The sequence below is a fragment of the Anas acuta genome, chromosome 9 (genome assembly GCF_963932015.1).
Source record: "Anas acuta chromosome 9, bAnaAcu1.1, whole genome shotgun sequence".
NCBI classification, from domain to species: domain Eukaryota; kingdom Metazoa; phylum Chordata; class Aves; order Anseriformes; family Anatidae; genus Anas; species Anas acuta.
This window is the reverse complement of record NC_088987.1, coordinates 10,048,355-10,067,222: the sequence shown is the minus strand read 5'-3', so window position 1 is coordinate 10,067,222 and position 18,868 is coordinate 10,048,355. Positions and strand designations below refer to the sequence as shown.

The following is an 18,868-nucleotide window of genomic DNA, read 5'->3' as shown; positions in this document are numbered from 1 at the left end:
TGGTGTCATGAGTTTGGGTACATTTAAAACATGAGCTGTGGTGGATGTGCTTGCAGTGCCTGTGAGTTCAGAAGGCAGATGCGTGTGAAACGTGCTTATTTTAAAAACATTTTTGTCTTTGCTGCATTAGAAATGCTAAAACAGACAGTGTACAATGTTATGAAATGTCTCATAGAGCATCAAAATTAACTGAGTGATCAATGCAACTACAAAGACAGGAGGAAAATGAGACAGCAACATCACAGCATGATATTGTGAGGAGGCAACAGTACACATTGCTGGTACTCTGTTTGGAAGTACATTTATCAAAATTTCCTCACAAGCCCTGACTGTCAGTATTAGGTGGAGGTGAGGAGGAGTGAGCAGAAGCAGTAGTTGCAAAAGGCAGATTGGAATCCACCAAGCTTAAAGGATATCTTAATGTTGGAGGTGGGTTTTGTGTCTGCTGATGGAAGGTTTAGTACTGTGTGTCTCACAGAGCATACACCTGGGAAAGTCAGTCACAACAGTATGATTTCTAGAGAGAAAGACCTCAGTCTCAATATGTATGTCATTCTACTGGGTAACTTTTTAATGTCTCCATAAAAAGTAGACACTAAAAAGGAAGATCTTAAGAGTGGGAACCATGTGTAATATCTGCTAGGATGGGGAAGTTTATTCGTTTGTGCTCTCTTCCCAGTTCTTCTCTTGAGTCCACCTGTTCCACTCCTCCAGATATATTTTGAGAAATGCAAGCATATTGCGTGGAAGGACAATTTAAGTTTTCCAATATTAGCAAAGTAAAGTCTCCAAATTTTAAAGAACAGTAATAAGAAATAACATTCTCTTTTGCCTTTCTTTAGGACTCCTGAGCAGTGTCCAAGTGTGGTTTCTTTGCTGTCAGAGAGCTACAATCCCCACGTGCGTTATGGAGCTGCCATGGCTTTGGGTATCTGCTGTGCGGGCACTGGAAACAAGGTGAGGACCAGTAGTCATCCACTCTTTCTTCAGTCTCCTTCCATAGCAACATTTGTGCAGAAATGTCATGCACATAGATCAGATTCCTTGCACATGCACACTCCTAGCCAACTGGAGGAGAGCACTTCTTTACATTTTTTAACTGTCCTGGGCATAAAGACTCTTTTCCTGCTTGTGCAGAACAGATAAAGTAGAAGAATGTTTTTATACGTTATTGCCACATTCTTGGAATTTTATCTCTAAAACTTTTCTTGGAGTTTTCTTACTGTCAGTTGCTACTCAATATTAAATACATATTCAGTACTCCAAAATCATTATTCTTTGGAGCTGATTCTGTACACATCACTTCAGAGGAGGATGGGGGATGTAAATGATGGGAAAAGAGCAAGTACTTTGTATAACTCCTCGTTCTTTTCTTCTTTTCTGTGGTACATAATTCACAGGAGATCCATATAGAGTGAAGTGCAATGAAATGTACCATTTTTTCAGGTGAATAATATACAGCCAGTAAATTTTACTCTCCATTTAGATGTATCGGTGAAAGATAACTCTCACAGTGGGTGGCAGTGGGCTTTTAGAGCAGAAGGATTCCCACTTCTGTAGGATTTGAGTGCTCAGTGTGGGACAAGCAGCAAGTAAACTCTGGGATAAGCTTTCTTGCTTTATCCACATACGTATGCAGTCTGTACTGGTACCGAATCAGTTTTGAGATAGGTAGATTGACCACGTGAAAATAATATTTCATGCTTCCGAGTTTTTGATAAACCTCTCATTTATCTGTATCATCCCTTCCTCAGCTAGTATTAAACATTAGCTCTTTGGCTCTTGCACACGAGATTCCACAGCATGTCACTTGTGTTGCGAAATGTGCAGAATGCTGACATACACTGCCTGCCGTCTTTAGCATCCAAAGCATGCAGACTTGAAAGTGAACTTGAAATACTATTTTTAATCCAGGTTGCTTTATTCTCAAGTGGAAGGTGGAATCAAGGAGCTAATTATTTTTAACCTGCTGCATCTGACAAGTTGATTTAAGTGGAAATGCTTTTAGTGGCACAAAGTCTGTTTTATTTCTAGATACTTTGTGTGATAAAGATCTAGATCGTCTGATTATACAGACATATCTTCTGAAGCTTATATTAGTATGTTTTGAAAGTCCACATACATGTATATTCGACTTCAGAGATTGGAAAGCTTTTTGTAATGGTGGATGCTCTGTATATGGTGTTGAATTAAAGCCAAAAAATGAGGCACCTGTGATAGCTTCTTTCAGAGAAGCGTAGTCTTGAAGTTAGCTCACATGGAAAAAAGTGAGGTCATGGGATTATTCTAGAAGTTTTCCTCAGAAATAGTGTTTTGTATAAAGACAACTTGTTTGTGGAAAGCCTCACCCTGAGAGAAGTACACTGAGTGTCTGTGCTGGGACACTCGTGCATTCAATTGTATTTGCTCATGTCCTCAGTTTGTGTGGACAGGAGAAAGCTCAGTGCAAGAGACTGCCAAGTGATTCCGTCCAACTCCTGTAATCAGAAGATCACATAATAAATTAAAAGAGCTCTTTCATCATCTTAGGGTGGGTGTCAAACTGTTGCATTGTGTTCCAAAAAGCATCTAACAGCTTGCTTCATGTGACATTTCGGAGTGCTTTTAGACAGCCCCTGGGTTGTCACAGACCAAATTAATCTGTACAGCCCACGGCAGTACAAACTGCTATTTAAGGTTTATTCCACTTAAATCTGAAGAGTGTGGGTGGTGAGTGTTGGCTGAGCCCCCTAACAACTTGCTGTTGTTGACACAGGTAGCCTCAGTCCCTCTTTCCACCTTTCCCTGTGTTATGTCCAGCTCCCCAGTGCATTGATGCAGACGCAAAGTCAGAGAAAACTCATCCAGACAACAACACAAAAAAAATGTAAATAGGTCTCTATTGAATTATCAATCTGGGAAAGCTCACTGAGAGGTGCAATTGAGGGCTGCAGCTAGCACAGGAAAGGGGAGGATCAGTACAACTGAAGGGAACCTGAGGAAGGAGAGGATCTTCTTGTGGCAGCAGTGAGTTTAGATCAGGTTGTCTTGTGTAATGTGCACTGAGGACCTTGGATGGTCAGAAATGAATTAGTGTCTGTAACAATTATTTGTATGTTTAAGTCATGGCTTGTGAAGTGGCAGAAGTGTAAATAGAGAATAAAAATGTGTCCAAAGAGATGATTTAGCCTGAGAAGTCTGCAAACTGCATGTGCTGGTCCTGGGTATGTTTAAGCAGCATATATTGCAATGGACTCTTTATAGCTTTTCATAATTCATATTCAATGTCTGCTTTGAAATGAATGCTTCTTGGTAGATCCATTGTGGATCATGTTCCTGTTGTGCTTACCTGAGCAGTTAGTGAATTTGGAGAAGCAATAGATGTTTTGAAATGTTTTTAAAACCTGGATTTACTGTGTAGGTGCTTATAGGAAGCCCCAGCTGATGTGAGTTTGAGATGAGTGCTTTCATGTGCTGCTGAATGTTACAGATTCTAACAATAAAGTGTAAGGCCAAAAATTTGGGACCTGGATTACTTTACTGGCTTGTTTTATAACCTCTGACGTGATGTTTGATATCTCAGGATCATCTGTTCCTAAGTGGAAAATGAAGTTAATGCTGATGTATTTTGTTGGGAAGAATGGCAAAGAAAGTATAATTTATGAGTAGATTTTAAGACATACCTTTGTCATTAGTTCTCATGTGCTGAATGTATCTTACTTCTGCAGGTAGATCTTGTTCTATCCATCACTTGCTTTTTTTCTTCCCAATTTTTAGATGAAAAGCCCTAGCTATATTGATTTCTGCTTTATTTAGCAAGAACATGCAAAATATGTTTAAAAATGTATGTGACAGCACCAATCTTACAACCTAGGATAAAAGGACTGGATCCTGGAGTACTGAAAATAGCAGTATTAACTTTGTGATGATTTTTTTTTTTTAGGAAGCGATTAATTTGCTTGAGCCAATGACAAATGATCCTGTGAACTATGTACGTCAAGGAGCTCTGATTGCATCTGCCCTTATCATGATCCAGCAGACTGAGATTACCTGCCCAAAGGTAATAAATAGTGCCATACCTTGCATACCAGCTTGCTGGGTGGGAAACATGATGCCAAGTCATTAGGTCTCAGCACTGCATGCAAGTCTTGGCAGGAGGGTATGTGCCTCAGAGCAATATCTAAATGCACAGCAGGAAACTCCTGCATGGATCAGAGCACGCACTTCTGAATGGGGGAGCAATGCATGCTGATAGAAACCTGCTTGGTAGATGACAACATTTCAAGTTGAGTTGTTACATGAATAGATACTCTTTCTTAAAAGGTCTAAAACCATCTTGTACCGATACAAAGTGACTGGTTTCCACTAAAATATATAGAGGCCTCTATACTTCCGATTTATGGGAGAACCGTTGCTTAGTAAAGTTGTTTCTTGTGATACTAAACTTGATTTTTGATGTGACCACCATACAGGGTAGCAATAAAAAAACCTGTTTCTTTTGTAGCTCGACAAATGCTTTCCAGGTGAAACAATTTCTGCTGTCAGATTCGTCTCAGTTGCTTTATAGCAAATAATTTTTTTTAATGGAGTCTTTCTGCTCGGAAGGCAAAAAGAATTGCGTGTGCTGTGTTTAGCTTTTAAAAATAGATTGCTTTGTGAATATATGACAGATGATAATATGCAAACATTTGTACAGACTAAAAGTCTACGTTAATAGAAGCTCTGAGGTTTCACATTTCATCTGCTCTGGTGAGTGCTGAGACAGAGTTGTAGCTGGTACTTTGCTATTGATCTGTCATATAGGGGTTGCTTTTATCAACGTCATTTTAGAAACTGAACTATGATAAAAGCAGACTTTTTTTTTGCTACATTCATATGGGGAGAAAGTGGTGTGTGTGTGTGACTTTTTCCAGTGGAAAGCTGTACTTGGGAAAGTCGGCAAAGAACATCTACAGATACAGGTGTTTGGGTATTTCCAAGCTGCAGATCATGAAGATTTGCTAGCAGATGGTTTGTTCCTTTAAATTATAAACCAAAAACAGATCATTTTCACCGAGCAGAATCTAGCATTAGTATTACTTGCATTATCAGAATTGTAGTTCAACTGAATAAAACAGTGGAGACCACTAGAGATCTGTAGGATCCCCTCATCTTACAAGATATGAAATCTTGTAACATGAAGCTCAGTGATTCTCTCTTTGGGAAGAGACTGCTTTTTGTTTTCATCATTTCTTCCTTAATCTAGTGCTTGGAATGTCAGCGCTGAGTATAAGAATCATATAATCATTTAGTTTGGAAAAGACCTCTAATACCATCAAATCTAACCACCCACATCTCTACCAAGTCCACCACTAAACCTTGTCCCTAAGCTCTACATCCACTCTTTTCTTAAATACCTCCAGAGATGGTGATTCCACCGCTTCTCTGGGCAGCCCACTCCAATGCCTTATCACCTTTTCCTTGAAGAAATTCTCCCCGATATCTAATCTAAACCTCCCCTGAAAAAAAAACAGGCTATTTCTTCACGTCCTGTCACTTGTCACCTGAGAGGAGGCCAACACCATCCTTGCTTCAGCCTCCTTTCAGGTAGTTGTAAAAAGCAGTTGAGTCTCCTCTCAGCCTCTTCCCCAGACTAAACGACCCCAATTCTCTCAGATCAGGCTTAATCATTCTTCTGCACTCCTCTCTAATGTTGGGCAAATTGTATAGCTCCCCTGTGCCTCAGTTTGACAACTGAAATGAATAAAGATGATACTTTCTTCTGTGAAAAGACATTAAGAATAAATTCATTTTAGCTTGTGAAACACCCTAATCCTATTGCAGGCTGGTCTGAACAAGTCAGACATCCAAGACTGTTATGGATTACTTGCTGAGTCTGTCTATTGAGTTTTCAGTTCTCATGAGATGATTGGTGAGAGTCTGTGTCTTAAAGAAAAGCACAGACAGAAGAAATGGCTAGCAAAAATACAGATTGTTTTAGGTGTGTAACAAGCCAGATCTCTTCCCCCAAAGAGTCCCACTAACCTTGACTTGAGAGGTACATGTAATAAGTAGGTTTCCTAAAGGGGTTGCAAATTTGGCTAGCAAATACAGGATGAGGTGTTCAGTCTGGAGTTCGGGGACTTGTTTAAAAATGGGGATTGTTACTGAAAAAGCTATATGCTAAGGCCATGTTTGTAAGCTAGAATTTGAGCAGTGTTACACAATATAGGTACAGAAAGCAAATCATTACCCAGTCGTATAATTGCTACCGATATTAAAAACACAAACCAAAAACCCTAGCGAATATAAATAAGGAAACCTTGAAATAATCTGAGAATATAGGATCTCAACACAGAATATATCAATTTCTCTTCTTTTGAAGGAAGAAGGTTCTCCAGAAGTTAGCAGTAGCTATCAGAGCTTCTTGCTCAGAAGTGAAATATTGTGAGGAATAGACTGACAGTTGAGTTATTTATTATTCCCATTTCCATGGGAAACATTTTTGGAGCTCTCTGCCAGTCTAAAGAAAAAATATTCTCATGTGAAAGGGTGGAGTTCAGATAACAAGACATTTTTGGATTACAGTGACATTTTGATCCAATTAGACCCCTAAATCACAGGGTGATGCGTTGTATACCAAGCCTATAACCTGATGTATGTATTTGTACTGCTAGATAAGCAGCTAGTAAGATGAGCACAGTGGATTTTATGTCCTACAAGCTGTGTTTGTTGTCTTTAGGGGTTACTGAGAAGCGAAATTTTACATTTAAACACACTTCATATCATTGTCTCACTGCTGATAAATATTTTGAGATGCTTTGCATGCAAGAGAGTGATTTTATAAAGATTGTGGCATATAGTCTGGCAAGCTTCCTGTCATTGCTTTTCAGTTTCGTGTTGTCTGTTTTTTGTGCTTTCGTAGACTTCTTGTGAGCTGTGTGCTTTGAGTTGGATGGACTTTAAATTCGATGATAACTTGGTATGAAGAGAGTAGAAAATACAGTAGTTGCCTGCTTTATCCTTCTTTCCAAGAGATCTTACGTAAATTCTGTTCTAAGCATTTTTTTTTCTTTCCATCCTTCCTTTAACATTGCAATCTGAGGCGTGGGGAATGACAGTGACATGTTTCTCAAGCTGTTCTAGTAACAGGCTTTGCTCTTAATTTTGTTCATGTAAAGCACAGCAAATAAGCTGCCATACCTGCTCGTGGAATTAATTGCCTCGATTTCCCCCACCCCATTCCCTGAGAATCTAGTGCAGAGATGTTAGTGGGTCTCCAAACACCAGCAGTCCTGCCTAAGGACTGGAAAGGAGACTTACGAGAAAAGTGTTCTGTAAAAATAAATAATAATTACAAATACTGGAAAAAGACAACTTCAGATTTTCAAAAAAATACTAGTTTTGAAAGCTGAGTGTTGCAATGCTGAAATGCCAGTGATAAGTAGAGATTTAATAATCGAAGTATTTCGATTTAAAATAAATTGCTTTTGTTGTGAGAGAATGTAGGTGTGTATCTTTGAATAACTTTTGCTTTCCTCTTTTCTTTGTATTTGTCTTTGTGCTCACTCAGTTTAAACAGACAGCTGGAGTGGTGTATTTAATAAATGAAGGATGGAGGTCCCTAGAACTGACAAGTTGCTTAAGTGCTAAAAAGGGTAGCAACTCTTGTGTAAAACTGACTTGGTCTCTTTGGTGTTCCAACTCAGACTCCGCTGTGAGCAGCCAGCGTGGTTTTTCCTGATCTCTGCTGATACATTTAAGAGCCATATTAGTGGAGGATACAGAACAACAAGTTGATTTTGTGAAATGGAATCCTAAATTATGGATATGATGAGATCACTGTAACAGAAATCAATGGCAACTTCGTTAAGTCTTTGTGACCAGCAAGGCAATTAAGGCAGCAATTTGTGAGACATGCTACATGTCTTAACATCTTGAATTGAATTTACTTCTGCTCTTTTTGCGTTAGGGGAGTCATCTTCACAGACTGAGAAGATAATAAGCAAGTTCAAAGGTTTTCTTCCCTTCTCCTTCCATCACGGCGTATTATCGTTAATATGTGAGGAAGCCAGGACCTGAGAGTTCTTTTTATCCTCTTTTAAATGAAATGCCAGATCTTGCTAGGATGCAAGAATATTTTTTTTGCAGTGTTCTAGTAGCACCTTAAATTTCCTTCACGTAAGCCTGTTACTGTTAGGTGTTTCTGTATGCTGTGTGCTCTTACATACTTTGAAGAGAGCAATCGTAGGTAGAACAGCTTTGACTTTTGAAGATGGAGAGAAAAAGCACACAAGCACTGGGAATCTTGTTTTTATTAGAAACAGATTCCTAAATAATCTTATTTTTAAGAATTTTGCATTTGCAGTAAGCATCACATGCTGACTGTCACCATTTCCTGTGGCTGTTAATGAACAGAGGCCGTATTCTTTGACGATTTCCTAGGCTTCGCATACGTGATGTTGACTGGTAGAGGGAGAAGTGGTAAACAGCCTATTAAATGATAAATAATACGAGCCCCTCGGGCTTGCGGTAGGAAATGGTGCTGTACCATTCTCATGTCTTAAAGCCTGTGTTTTCCTCTGTGTTTCCAAGGTTGCACATTTGGCTTCGTTTGAAATCAGCGGCGTGCAGTTGAGGCCAGCATTAATTATCAGAGTGGTGTGTGTGGATTGTTAGGAAAGATGAAATGAGTCACTGCCCGTGTTTTAGTGTTCCCCCTGGATGTTGCCCAAATCAATTTCTTGATAACATTTATAACTTCATAGCATTCGGAAAAGTGCTCGAAGATTTTGAGGGGGGAAACAAAGCTTGTGGGTTTCACAGCATATTGAACAAACCTAGATGGTAATTTGGGATGTGCTCATTGCCATGATTTGAAGGAAAAACAACAGCAGATTAAAGGGCTCTACTAGACAAACTCTGACAGGTTTCGTTTCAACAGCTTTGGAAGCTGTTGATGTCTCAATCCGTTCTGTAGGTGGTGGCTGCCACAGCAGCAAAGGTAGAACTGCGTTTTTGTCTGAATCTGTTTTTCTTTCTCCAGAGGGATGGAGCAGTGGCCGTGTGAGGATGGTACTTTCCTGAACTGCTGCTGCTAGATCTGCCAAAGCAGGCTTCTCCCAACCCTTTCAGGGAATGTTTTGCAGCTGGGAGCTGATCTAGTTCTAAATGTCCATTGCTGCGAAGCATTTGCTGTATAGGAACAGCCTGGAAAACATGTAGGCCAGTAATACGTGTTTGAGTGTTGAGTCAGTTCTCTGATCTAGGTTTGCCTGGTGCCTAAGGCCAGGCTGGGTAGTCTCCTACCCTTTCATAGAGCATTTGTGCTTCTGCTAATGCTGAAGTAAAACTTCATCTGCTCTGGATTCATTTATGTGAGTAGGAGCAGTGGAAGCCGTGGTAGGGAAAGGATGCTCAGAGACTGCCAGCTGTGACCGGGGGAAGGAAGTGAATGACTTCTGCTAGCACTGGCTCGTGTTTGCCAAGTGAGGTGTTTCTGCCCTGCGCTCCGAGGTACTTCTCTGTCAGACTTCAGACGCCAGCGTGAACTTCAGCAGACCTGCTGAACGCCTTCCCACTTTGCCCAGGGTTTTGTTCTCTGAAGATCTGATTACTGTGTAAATTCCAGATTACAGTCCACTGAATGAGTGATTTTTTTTCAGAGCTTTGTAACATCTCTTTTAATAAATATTCCAAGCCTAGAAGCTGAGCCCAGAGTTACAGGAATGATGTGCTCTAAACAGAGGCACTAGAATCCTACTGTTCAGCAAAACCAGACAAATAGTTTTACACGTTGCTTCTGTGTCCATCCCAAATAATAACTGAAGGTCTTGGTTTAGCTGGCCTGCATGTGGTTGCCTTGCTCCAGGTTGCTGGAGATCAAGGTCGCTCCAGGAGGAAGCAGGTGGTAGGACATGTTCTGCTACAGAGGCTGTGAGTATGAATATTGAGGGAAAAGAACACCGTGAGTACAAACTGAGGTATTTTTCCAGTGTACAAGAGGCCAGGCATAAGAAACAAACTATTTATATTACATGTGTAAACCTCAGTGTAAGCTTTCCTAAATAAAAACCAGGAGAGCGTGAAAAAGCATAAATAGAGTGAAGCGGTGGTGGAGTTTCTTCAGTATATCGAGAAGAAACCCTGTGCTGTGTGTGCAGTATCACCCTGCCACCCCATCTCTACGTGTGGCTGCCCTGAAAATGTACATTGCTCCTTTTCCTTAGCATTTATAATGGCAAGGACATTTAAGTCACCTCCATTTGGTGGCCTTACCACCTAGTAATGAAGAACTTCTTAATGCAAAGGAGAACTGGCAAATAGGGAACAGATATTAATACACAGATTGTTGGACTTGGGCTGAGACAGGGAAATAGCTGACATTTTTCCTGTCAGTTTTAGAAAATGCTGGGCTGCTGTTCTGCTCAGCTTTGCTGAGGTGGCCAGCTGCTGTGGTGCTTCGTGGTTGAGGCTGTCCATTTGTGGGAATCTAAGCGAGTAATTTTATTACAGCTGGTGTTCAGCAGGTCGTGGCTTACTCATGTGAGCGTCCGTGTCCTTCACGTAAGCCAGAGACTGGGTTAGATTGCATCAGGTTAGATGTCATCAGTGCTAAAGATGTTGAGGTGACGATTAGTACAGCTGGGTTAGCTGCTGAAAGAGCAGAGGAAAGGGCAGTGATTGCAATGTGGCTTTTCCTTTAGGGCTCCTGTGTTTTAAAAGGTGTGGTGAATTGATGCCTGTTGGTTTTTTTTAAACAAAATCAGTTTGCAGAAAGCATGCAGTCTTTATCTGAAGTCTACTAATTATGTAGGCCTATCAGATGGTGTTGAGACTCTGGTATACAATGCTCATGGGTGGGGAGAGGCAATTTGTCTTCTTCCACCCCAGATATTTAATATAATTTCTCAGATACTGTCTGGTGGGTGGGAACTGGCTGCAGTAGCACAGCTCTGGGGCTTGGGGCGTTCTGCACGTGAAGGGTTAGCAGCCAGAAGGGAACCTTTCGATGTCTGGTGGCTGGCTGGCAACTCGAGGTAGAAGTTTGTCCTCTTGTCTGCCTGTAGCAGTAGGAAGAGGACTTGGGTCCAGTGATAAAATGGGCTGATAGTTGGGAGAAGCTTGTTGGAGACTTTTTGAAAAGACCTTCTTAGCTTTTGAGTGTGTCAAGCGAAGGCGTAGTATGAAAACAACATTTTCCACAGATACCTGAATGAAAATTAATTTAGGGAAGAGGCACAGAAGTTTCTTCCAGTGGATTGGATGCAGCTTCTCAGCTTTTGACTGCATTGCAGATTGGGATTTTCTGGTCAGCTTTTTCAGCTATAAAAATCACTTGAACAGTATTGTTGCTCCCCTGTATGCACTGAAAGATAAGCTATTAATTTTTGATAGAGCCTTAGGTATTTCTGGATGTGCCGCTGTTCTATCTTTACAACTCTTAGTGAATCAGTGAAAGATGAAGCTGTTGGAAGCAATGATGATAATGTAACCAAAGGTTTAGCAATTTCCCTTATTAATGCGCACTTAAAACATTGTGGTAAATGTACCGTGGCATAAGCTGTTACATTATTAATTATTTTCATTAATGATTTTGACTTAAAAGGTACGAGTGCGGTAGCAAAATCTGATGACGCACCGTAGGAGCATTATCAATACAGCAGAACTATTCTAGAGGAAAAACAGAATAGGTTTGAGGTTTTCAGCAGTAGGAATTGGAGGAAATTTAATAAAGTGCAGTGTCACGCACCTAAGAACATATAGTAGTTGTCGCCACAAAGTCATCAGTTGGTCTGTTATTCTGCTGATACTCCAGAGATCGTCAGGCTACTCACGTAAGGCCTGCAAGATGTGGTTTGGAAATCTATGTCTGTGCTGACTATTTAAAGTCGCTATATGGGTATCTTCAAGTGGGAAAAACCTCTGCAATTAATTATGAAACGCGTATCACCCGTGATTAAAACCACTGAAAAATTGAATGTCCTCCTAGGATGCAGAAATCCAGGATACTTCCCATAATGACAGAGTATTTGACTAGTGCAATTTTATAATCTTTCCTTTTTTTCCCCATCCAGGTCAGCCAGTTCAGACAGCTCTATTCCAAAGTGATCAACGATAAGCATGATGATGTTATGGCAAAGTTTGGAGCAATCCTGGCTCAAGGCATTTTGGATGCAGGTAATTCCCCAAATATCTAAAGCAGTCAAAATTTCTTACACTTGCTTGACTATAGAATGCTTCTAATAGATGTAATATGAAATTTCATTTGGGAGATGAAGTGCTGGCTTTATGCCTGTCATGTAATAGCAGCAAGAAGTCTCTGATTTCAAGTAATTTTATTTAATTAAAGAAATAAACCCTGCTTTATAGTTCCATCTTGTATCAGTGTGCTCCAGTTAATATGGACCAGTCCAGTCATTGCAGTTGGTCATTTGTCCAGAAGTCTGAACAAATACGATTTTTTTGCTCTGTTTTGTTGTCCTTAATGGTGATTTATAGCATTTTAGATTGCATCTTTATTTTTCTAAGGTCCGGAAATTTGGACATCTTGTGGTATCCTGTCTTTTTATTTCGAGATTTCTGTCAAAATCTGAAATTACCAGCTAAAAATTAAAAAAGGCATTAAATATTTTTCAATAACTAAGCTTTTCTTCTTCCATGATTATTAGGAGTAGTGTTACATAATGAGGGAAGCAAATTTAGCTGTATTAGTGTTACCTCAGAAGAACCAGTTAGTCACACGGAGTCACACTACCTTTTCCTAGTGTAGCGAACATTTCATGAATGTTAATGACTAACGTTGAGCCAGGGGTAGGATCCTGTGAAGGGTGTAAGCATTTCACAAGGGCTGAATTGCAGGGCCTATTAAGGAAGGTTTCTGTAAGCAAAGAGGGCAGACAATGTTTTGTTTTGAATTTTTCCTTCTGCTGGAGTTAAGACATGTGAAGTGCTGTGTGTCACTAGTACCTCCTTTCCAAGTTTCCAGTGCTGTCCCATGCATCCAAACAGTTTGTCCCTACTGGTCTCTTGTGCTGTGAGCTTCTCTGGACACAGAGTTCCTTGTGGTAGGTAGAAACAATCTGCTTTTCCAAGTACTCTCAAGATCAAGGTTAATCCTGAAGTCACACCAGCAAAGGAGTCTAATTTGTCTCAGTGGCATGGCTTAAGCACAGCACCATGCCCCAAGCCTTGTTGCTACAGTGTCTGTATGAAATCACTACATTTTCAGCCCGTGTCGTTGGGAGACTAAAGCACAGGGCTGCTTTTGCCTATCTGTGTGGAAGCGTGCTTCCAGAGCTCTATTCCTGGTGGGCATACGGCAGTCAGGCAGCTCCATGCTCTTTGACCAGGGCTAGCCAGAAAAGGAAGCAACAGGAATCACCAACAGCCTCCTTTGTCTTCCACCTTGTGTCCCAGGTACCTCTCCCACAGCTCAGGCTTACCAGGACTCTTGGCACGAGATTGTACCAATAACTTCTGTCATTCACGTTCTCATAATATGATGCTGGGGAAGCTGTTTCAGCTGGCTCAGGAAGATTTTTCTCTCAGCTATATTCAATTCCTGCCTCTAAGATTAAAACATAAAAATGCAGCTAAAACCTTATGTATTTCATGCATCGCTCATGTATTACACAGTGATTTGGGAACCATAAATACCCAGTTTTAGTAAACTACATGTGAATTTGTGCCAACATCTTGGCTCTTTATTTCTTACTGTGCTGCTGGGGGAAGGCTGTGACCTACCCTTTCTTAACCTGTTGCCATTTACATTAGAGCCTCTTCAAAGAAGTCTTTTTTTATCTCTCCCATACAACTCCAAGTCTTATCTGAAACAATGAGCTATAGAATTTAATTATCACTACCAGGAAAGAAAGGTTCTTTGTGTCATCTGCCATACTTAGGTCTATGGAGCTTGCATTTATTTTTTTTTTTTCTGGGGGAAGTAGAAAAGTATAATTCTCTTTCAATGACAGGCTTTGATTAAAAGTGCAAGATTTCTGGTGGGCAACTGGGAAATGATGCATTGGAGGTGGCTTTTGTGCTCAAAGAACGAAGCAGTCGTCAGACTGGGGGTTTCATGGAAGGAGGGGAGGCTGCCTTGGGAGCACTGAAGTGGAAATGAAAAATTTCGTCATTGTCTAATTGTTAGGCCCAAGCAGCTACTTTTTTACTTCTATTAAAATAAGAAAAACGTAGACACTCTAAATTTAGATTTATTTTTTTTTCCTCCAAACGTCTGAACTTTTATAATGTTCCCCTTCATGTACAGACATGCTCTCGTGTTCCAGGCTGATGACTCCCTTTCTGTTCTTTGCAAAATGAATATGCCTTATTTTCTGGAATATGTATCTGTAAATGTGAGCTATAAAAGGGATGTGGTGATGTAGTTAGGCATCAGCATTTGACCTACTTGAAAACTATTTTGCCCTCTGGGCTCTAGGTATCTTTGATTCTTAATGCAACGTTTCTCAATCGATGAGAAAAAAGGGAGTGATAGCATGTAAATATTTATGTATTACATCTGGAAAACCCTCTCTGCATTTAGGAAAAGTCTAGGTGGGGTTAGCTATGCGGTGGGTTTGGGACAGACTGTAGCCTTGGGCAGTGCAGGCTGAACTGAAGCAGCTGCTGACAGCGTGAAGGTGAATTTACTGTTTTCTCCACGGTTTTGGAGTCAACTGTAGTGAGTGACGGGAAAAGAAATCTTTCAAATTACAGAGGAAGGGGTTTCCCACATTGCTTTCCCTCCAACTATGTGCCTGATGTGATATGTTGCATTTTGGCTCTTAAGGACTTTAGTACAATAAATAAACTTTGGTGTTCATCACTTTGGCCCTCACACACGTTGAATTCAGTGTTAGTGTTTCCCACGTTTCTCCTGGTTGTCCCTGCTTACAGGCTTGTAATGTAAAGTCAGGCATAACTGGTAGGTAAGGAAGAAAAAAAAACACATTTTATTAGATGAGGGCTGCAGCGTGGCTCATTGCTGATGCTGGCACATGCTGAAAGTCCCTCTGCTAGGGATCAGGCAGACGATGAATTCTTGACTTTTCTGTGCTGCTGCTAACAGCTCAGGTCACCTTCATTCATTATGTAGATGAAGCAACTTGTAAGTCTTTCCTGATACTGAAGGAAGTGATAGGATATAGTTTGAACGTAGGATGCAGCCTAGGCCAAGGTTGGAGACTGATTTCCTAGGTCTCTGAAGCATCTGATGAGCACTGTGCTAGTGTGCTGTCCTGAGCTGTGCTGCCAGATTGTGTGGCAGCAAGGTGTGTGCTGTCAGAAAACTTGTCAAAGGAACTAAGTTTGTAGAGTTGAGTGATGGATGTTACAAAAGTGCCGCCATAATTAAAAGCTGTCAATGAGTTCATCCATGTATATAGGTCATCAGCATCTGCTTGTTGCACTCCCTCTCCTTGTTAACGTTAAGTTTGAGCCAGAAGATCCTCGTAGCCTTCAGAACAGCTCCTTTAATTCTGGCAAACCTTGCCACAACAGCAACACGAGCTCAGGAGCCCTGAAAATCTCATGTTTCATTGGTTTGGTTTTGAGGTAATCATGTCACAGCTTACATTCATCTAGCTAAAGATCTGGAATGTGTTCATTTCAAGGTTGTCAGTGCTGCTACTTAGTCATGAAGATTGATCACAGTTGTGCAACATCAGCCCTCTCCACCTTTCCTGCTCCACGCAAATCCCTGGGAATGAGGGTGGGCTGTGCGTGGACGTAAAACAGCAGAGAGCAGCAGCATGACAGCATCTTTGGAGTACGAAATCTGTTACTCATCCAGGAAATTCCAGAGATTTGATAATAAAAATTCTGAAAGTTAAAAATAAATTTGGAAAATAAAATTCCAAAAGTTTGATAAAGTATAGCTAAGCTGCTTGTGCAATGTTCACTGGACTGCTTTACCCAGGATATCCGAGGATTACTGACCTGGCCCTTATATAGCGATGCAGTGAAGGAAAGTTCAGAGTAAAGATTGAGGAGAAGACCAGGCATTCAAACGTGCAATGCTTGGTATGTTTCAGGATAGCACAAGACCTCAGGCACTCCCTTGTTAATGCTACTGCAAATTCAAATGCAAGTATGAGAGCGGTACCAGAGGGAATTAATGAGAAGCACAGCAGACCTGGCAGTGGGAAAAGCAGAGATCACATCGTTGCCTTTCTTCAAATAGGCATCTGGAAGGAGTTCTCTAGTCAAACAGCAGGAGAAGTATTGCTGCCACAAAAGGAACAGCAGGGAGATAGTATGTACGCGGGGTATACTATAGGAGGACATCAAAATCTTCCTCCTTCCACTGCCTTTCCTGGGACTCGCTCTGACGAGTGCCTAAAATGAGATTACTGCCTCGTTCAGGGCTTTCATTAGTTGTGGGAGCAAAAATGATTTTGATTTCTTTAAGACACAGACAGCCCAATTGCTGCCTGGCCCCGCTACAGATAGCTGCTTATGCATGGCAGAGGAATGCTCCTCCAGTTTGGGATTTGCAGCTCTGAAGCACCCTGAGTTAGGACAGAATGGGTGTTTGTATTTTAACCGAGTTAACCTCCCTGCACCTGGTCATGTCAGCGGTAATGGACTTGCCTGGTGCCCTCTTCAACTCAATTCACTGTGTTCATCAGAAGGCCGAAGATCAGATTAACACTTTCTCACTCTGTCTGCAAGCCCAATCTTTCAATTTGGTCTCTAGCTGGATGTTTCTGCACTACATCAACATATGGAGTTGTTTTGGTCTCTGCTTTGCAAGTACAAACCTAGGACTTGGGTTGTCTGGCAGAGATTTAATTTTGTTGCAAAGACTGCAGGAGCTTGTCTCTTTGCTGCACAGATTGATCACCTCCAGAAGCAACTTCTGAAGTTGCTGCTGTTTACATTTTTTTCTTCTGAGATGGTGTAGGATAAAAATGCAGGCGTATTTCTTCTGAATAATAGGCAGTTCAGGGAGGCAGACAGAGAGAAACGTTTATGTATAAGTGCCTTATGTGTGCTGCTTTCTTTGTGATTCCTGCCTTGTGGCTCATTGATACGCTATGTTTGAAACTGGTTATAGCTAAGGTCTGCCTTTTTTATTCCATCTCTCCCCACCTCTGATCTGTACTTCTGTTTTAACTGTCTCCTGGCAAAATGAGCAGGAAAGGGCTGTAATCATTGATTGCATACAGGTAACATCTAGCAGATATACAGAGCTAGACAGAGGTGGTCACACTGCTCACGAGTTTCACTGTGAAAGGTGAGAACAGAGGAGAAAGCTGACAGCATTGTGGTCTGGCTTGCACTTGTAGCCCCCTTGACAGCATCTGTTTTAAAGATGCATCACTCAGGAATCCTTCTGGAGTTACCCAAGAATTCATTAATTCATTTGTGATTCCTTGCAGGGGGCCATAACGTAACTATTTCGCTGCAGTCAAGGACAGGACACACTCACATGCCTTCTGTGGTGGGAGTTCTGGTCTTCACCCAGTTCTGGTTCTGGTTCCCCCTGTCTCACTTCTTGTCGCTGGCTTTCACCCCAACCTGTGTCATCGGCCTTAACAAGGATCTTAAGGTACGTAACAAACGGAGGAAAAAAGGCAATGATAGCTGTGTGAGAGACCTGAGTGACATGCCTGCTTGCTTTTGTTGGTTTTCTTTGAGTGCCTCCAGCTTGTATGCACCAGAAATTGGTGCTAACTGGAAGAAGTCTGAAAAGCAGACTTTAATTGCAGGGCTGGAAGAGGACTAGGGACAAGAGAGATGTGAAGAGCAAACTTTGTCTCCTTTACTTCAAAGTAACTTAGGAAGAGTGGAATTCTAATCAGTATGTGTGGGCAGAGACCACCCTGCTATCACTCCAGAAGATCAAAATTACTTTTTTAAAAAAAAAACAAACAACTGTTCTTAAGCCACCCTCAAATGAATCATGTAATACTCTTCCCTATGGCAGCTAGCAGAAGGAAAAGGGGATTTTTTTTTTTCAGTTCCTGAGGGAGTAAACATTAAACCACTGTCCTGGGTACTGCACTTTTGTTCTTCCAGCTGATCAGTTGTGGTACAGTCCCTGTGAGCTGTATGCCATGCTGGGTCTCCCATGCTGGAGAGCTGAGCTACTTAGTAACTTCCACAAAAAAGCTTCTGAATACACATCCCCCTCCTGTCACTGCTGCAGGGTTATTCTGTGATGCACAGAGCATGGATAGGGCTGTGCTGGTCTTCAGAAGCCCCCTGTGAGATGGAGCCAGCTTGCAGGATTGCAGACCCTAGACCAAAAGCTTATGGCTGTAGGGTGCACTTCTCCACCTGTCTTGGGTGTAGCATTCAGTCAGTCTATACACAGCTCAAAATTACTGCTCTGTTTGAAGAAAGGCTTGCATTTAAAATGCCGTTTTCTCCTCTCTGTCTTGAATACATCAAACAAATTGCATTGCAGCGTTGTCAGTGCACCTCTGCAGAGGTGATAGGCTCAGCACCTTTCTGACTGCTTGGCTGCACTGCCGTTTTGTCTCCCCTCCCCATCACTTAGATTTTCCAGCAGGCCCAAATGGCATATTTATGTGGGTAATATGTGGGTTATGTTGTTATATAACTTGGCCAGAATACTAAAGCCAGCTAGGAGCTGGATGTATGTTACAGGCGGCACCACACCCACCTTGCTTCCTCAGAGCACTCCCTGGTCTCTTTGCTCCATGACGTGTTTTGAAGGAAGAGACAGGATAAATTAATTTAGCCTAAGAATTCAGATGGGCTATCAGAAGGTGCTTTCTGGCCTTGCTTATATAGACAAGTGTAAGACAATATGTGAAATTGGTTACCCACCCCCAAAACCGACTGTCCTTTTGCAAGAGGTGAGCGTCAGGCAGCGCTTGGTTGGCCTAGCATGCACTGACAGATCTCCACTTAGATCTTAAACCAATTTTGTGTT

The 18,868-nt window shown here is 41.4% G+C and overlaps 1 protein-coding gene across 1 annotated transcript in view; it reads left to right on the top strand.

Moving 5' to 3' along the window:
• The window catches only part of PSMD1 (proteasome 26S subunit, non-ATPase 1), a 70,356-nt gene that overhangs the window by 43,966 nt on the left and 7,522 nt on the right, over positions 1 to 18,868 (top strand). Inside the window, exons 17-20 of the mRNA XM_068691610.1 lie at positions 843 to 957; positions 3,923 to 4,039; positions 12,036 to 12,138; positions 17,346 to 17,515. Coding sequence (XP_068547711.1) covers positions 843 to 957; positions 3,923 to 4,039; positions 12,036 to 12,138; positions 17,346 to 17,515 — 505 coding nt within the window. The remainder of the gene's footprint in view (positions 1 to 842; positions 958 to 3,922; positions 4,040 to 12,035; positions 12,139 to 17,345; positions 17,516 to 18,868) is intronic.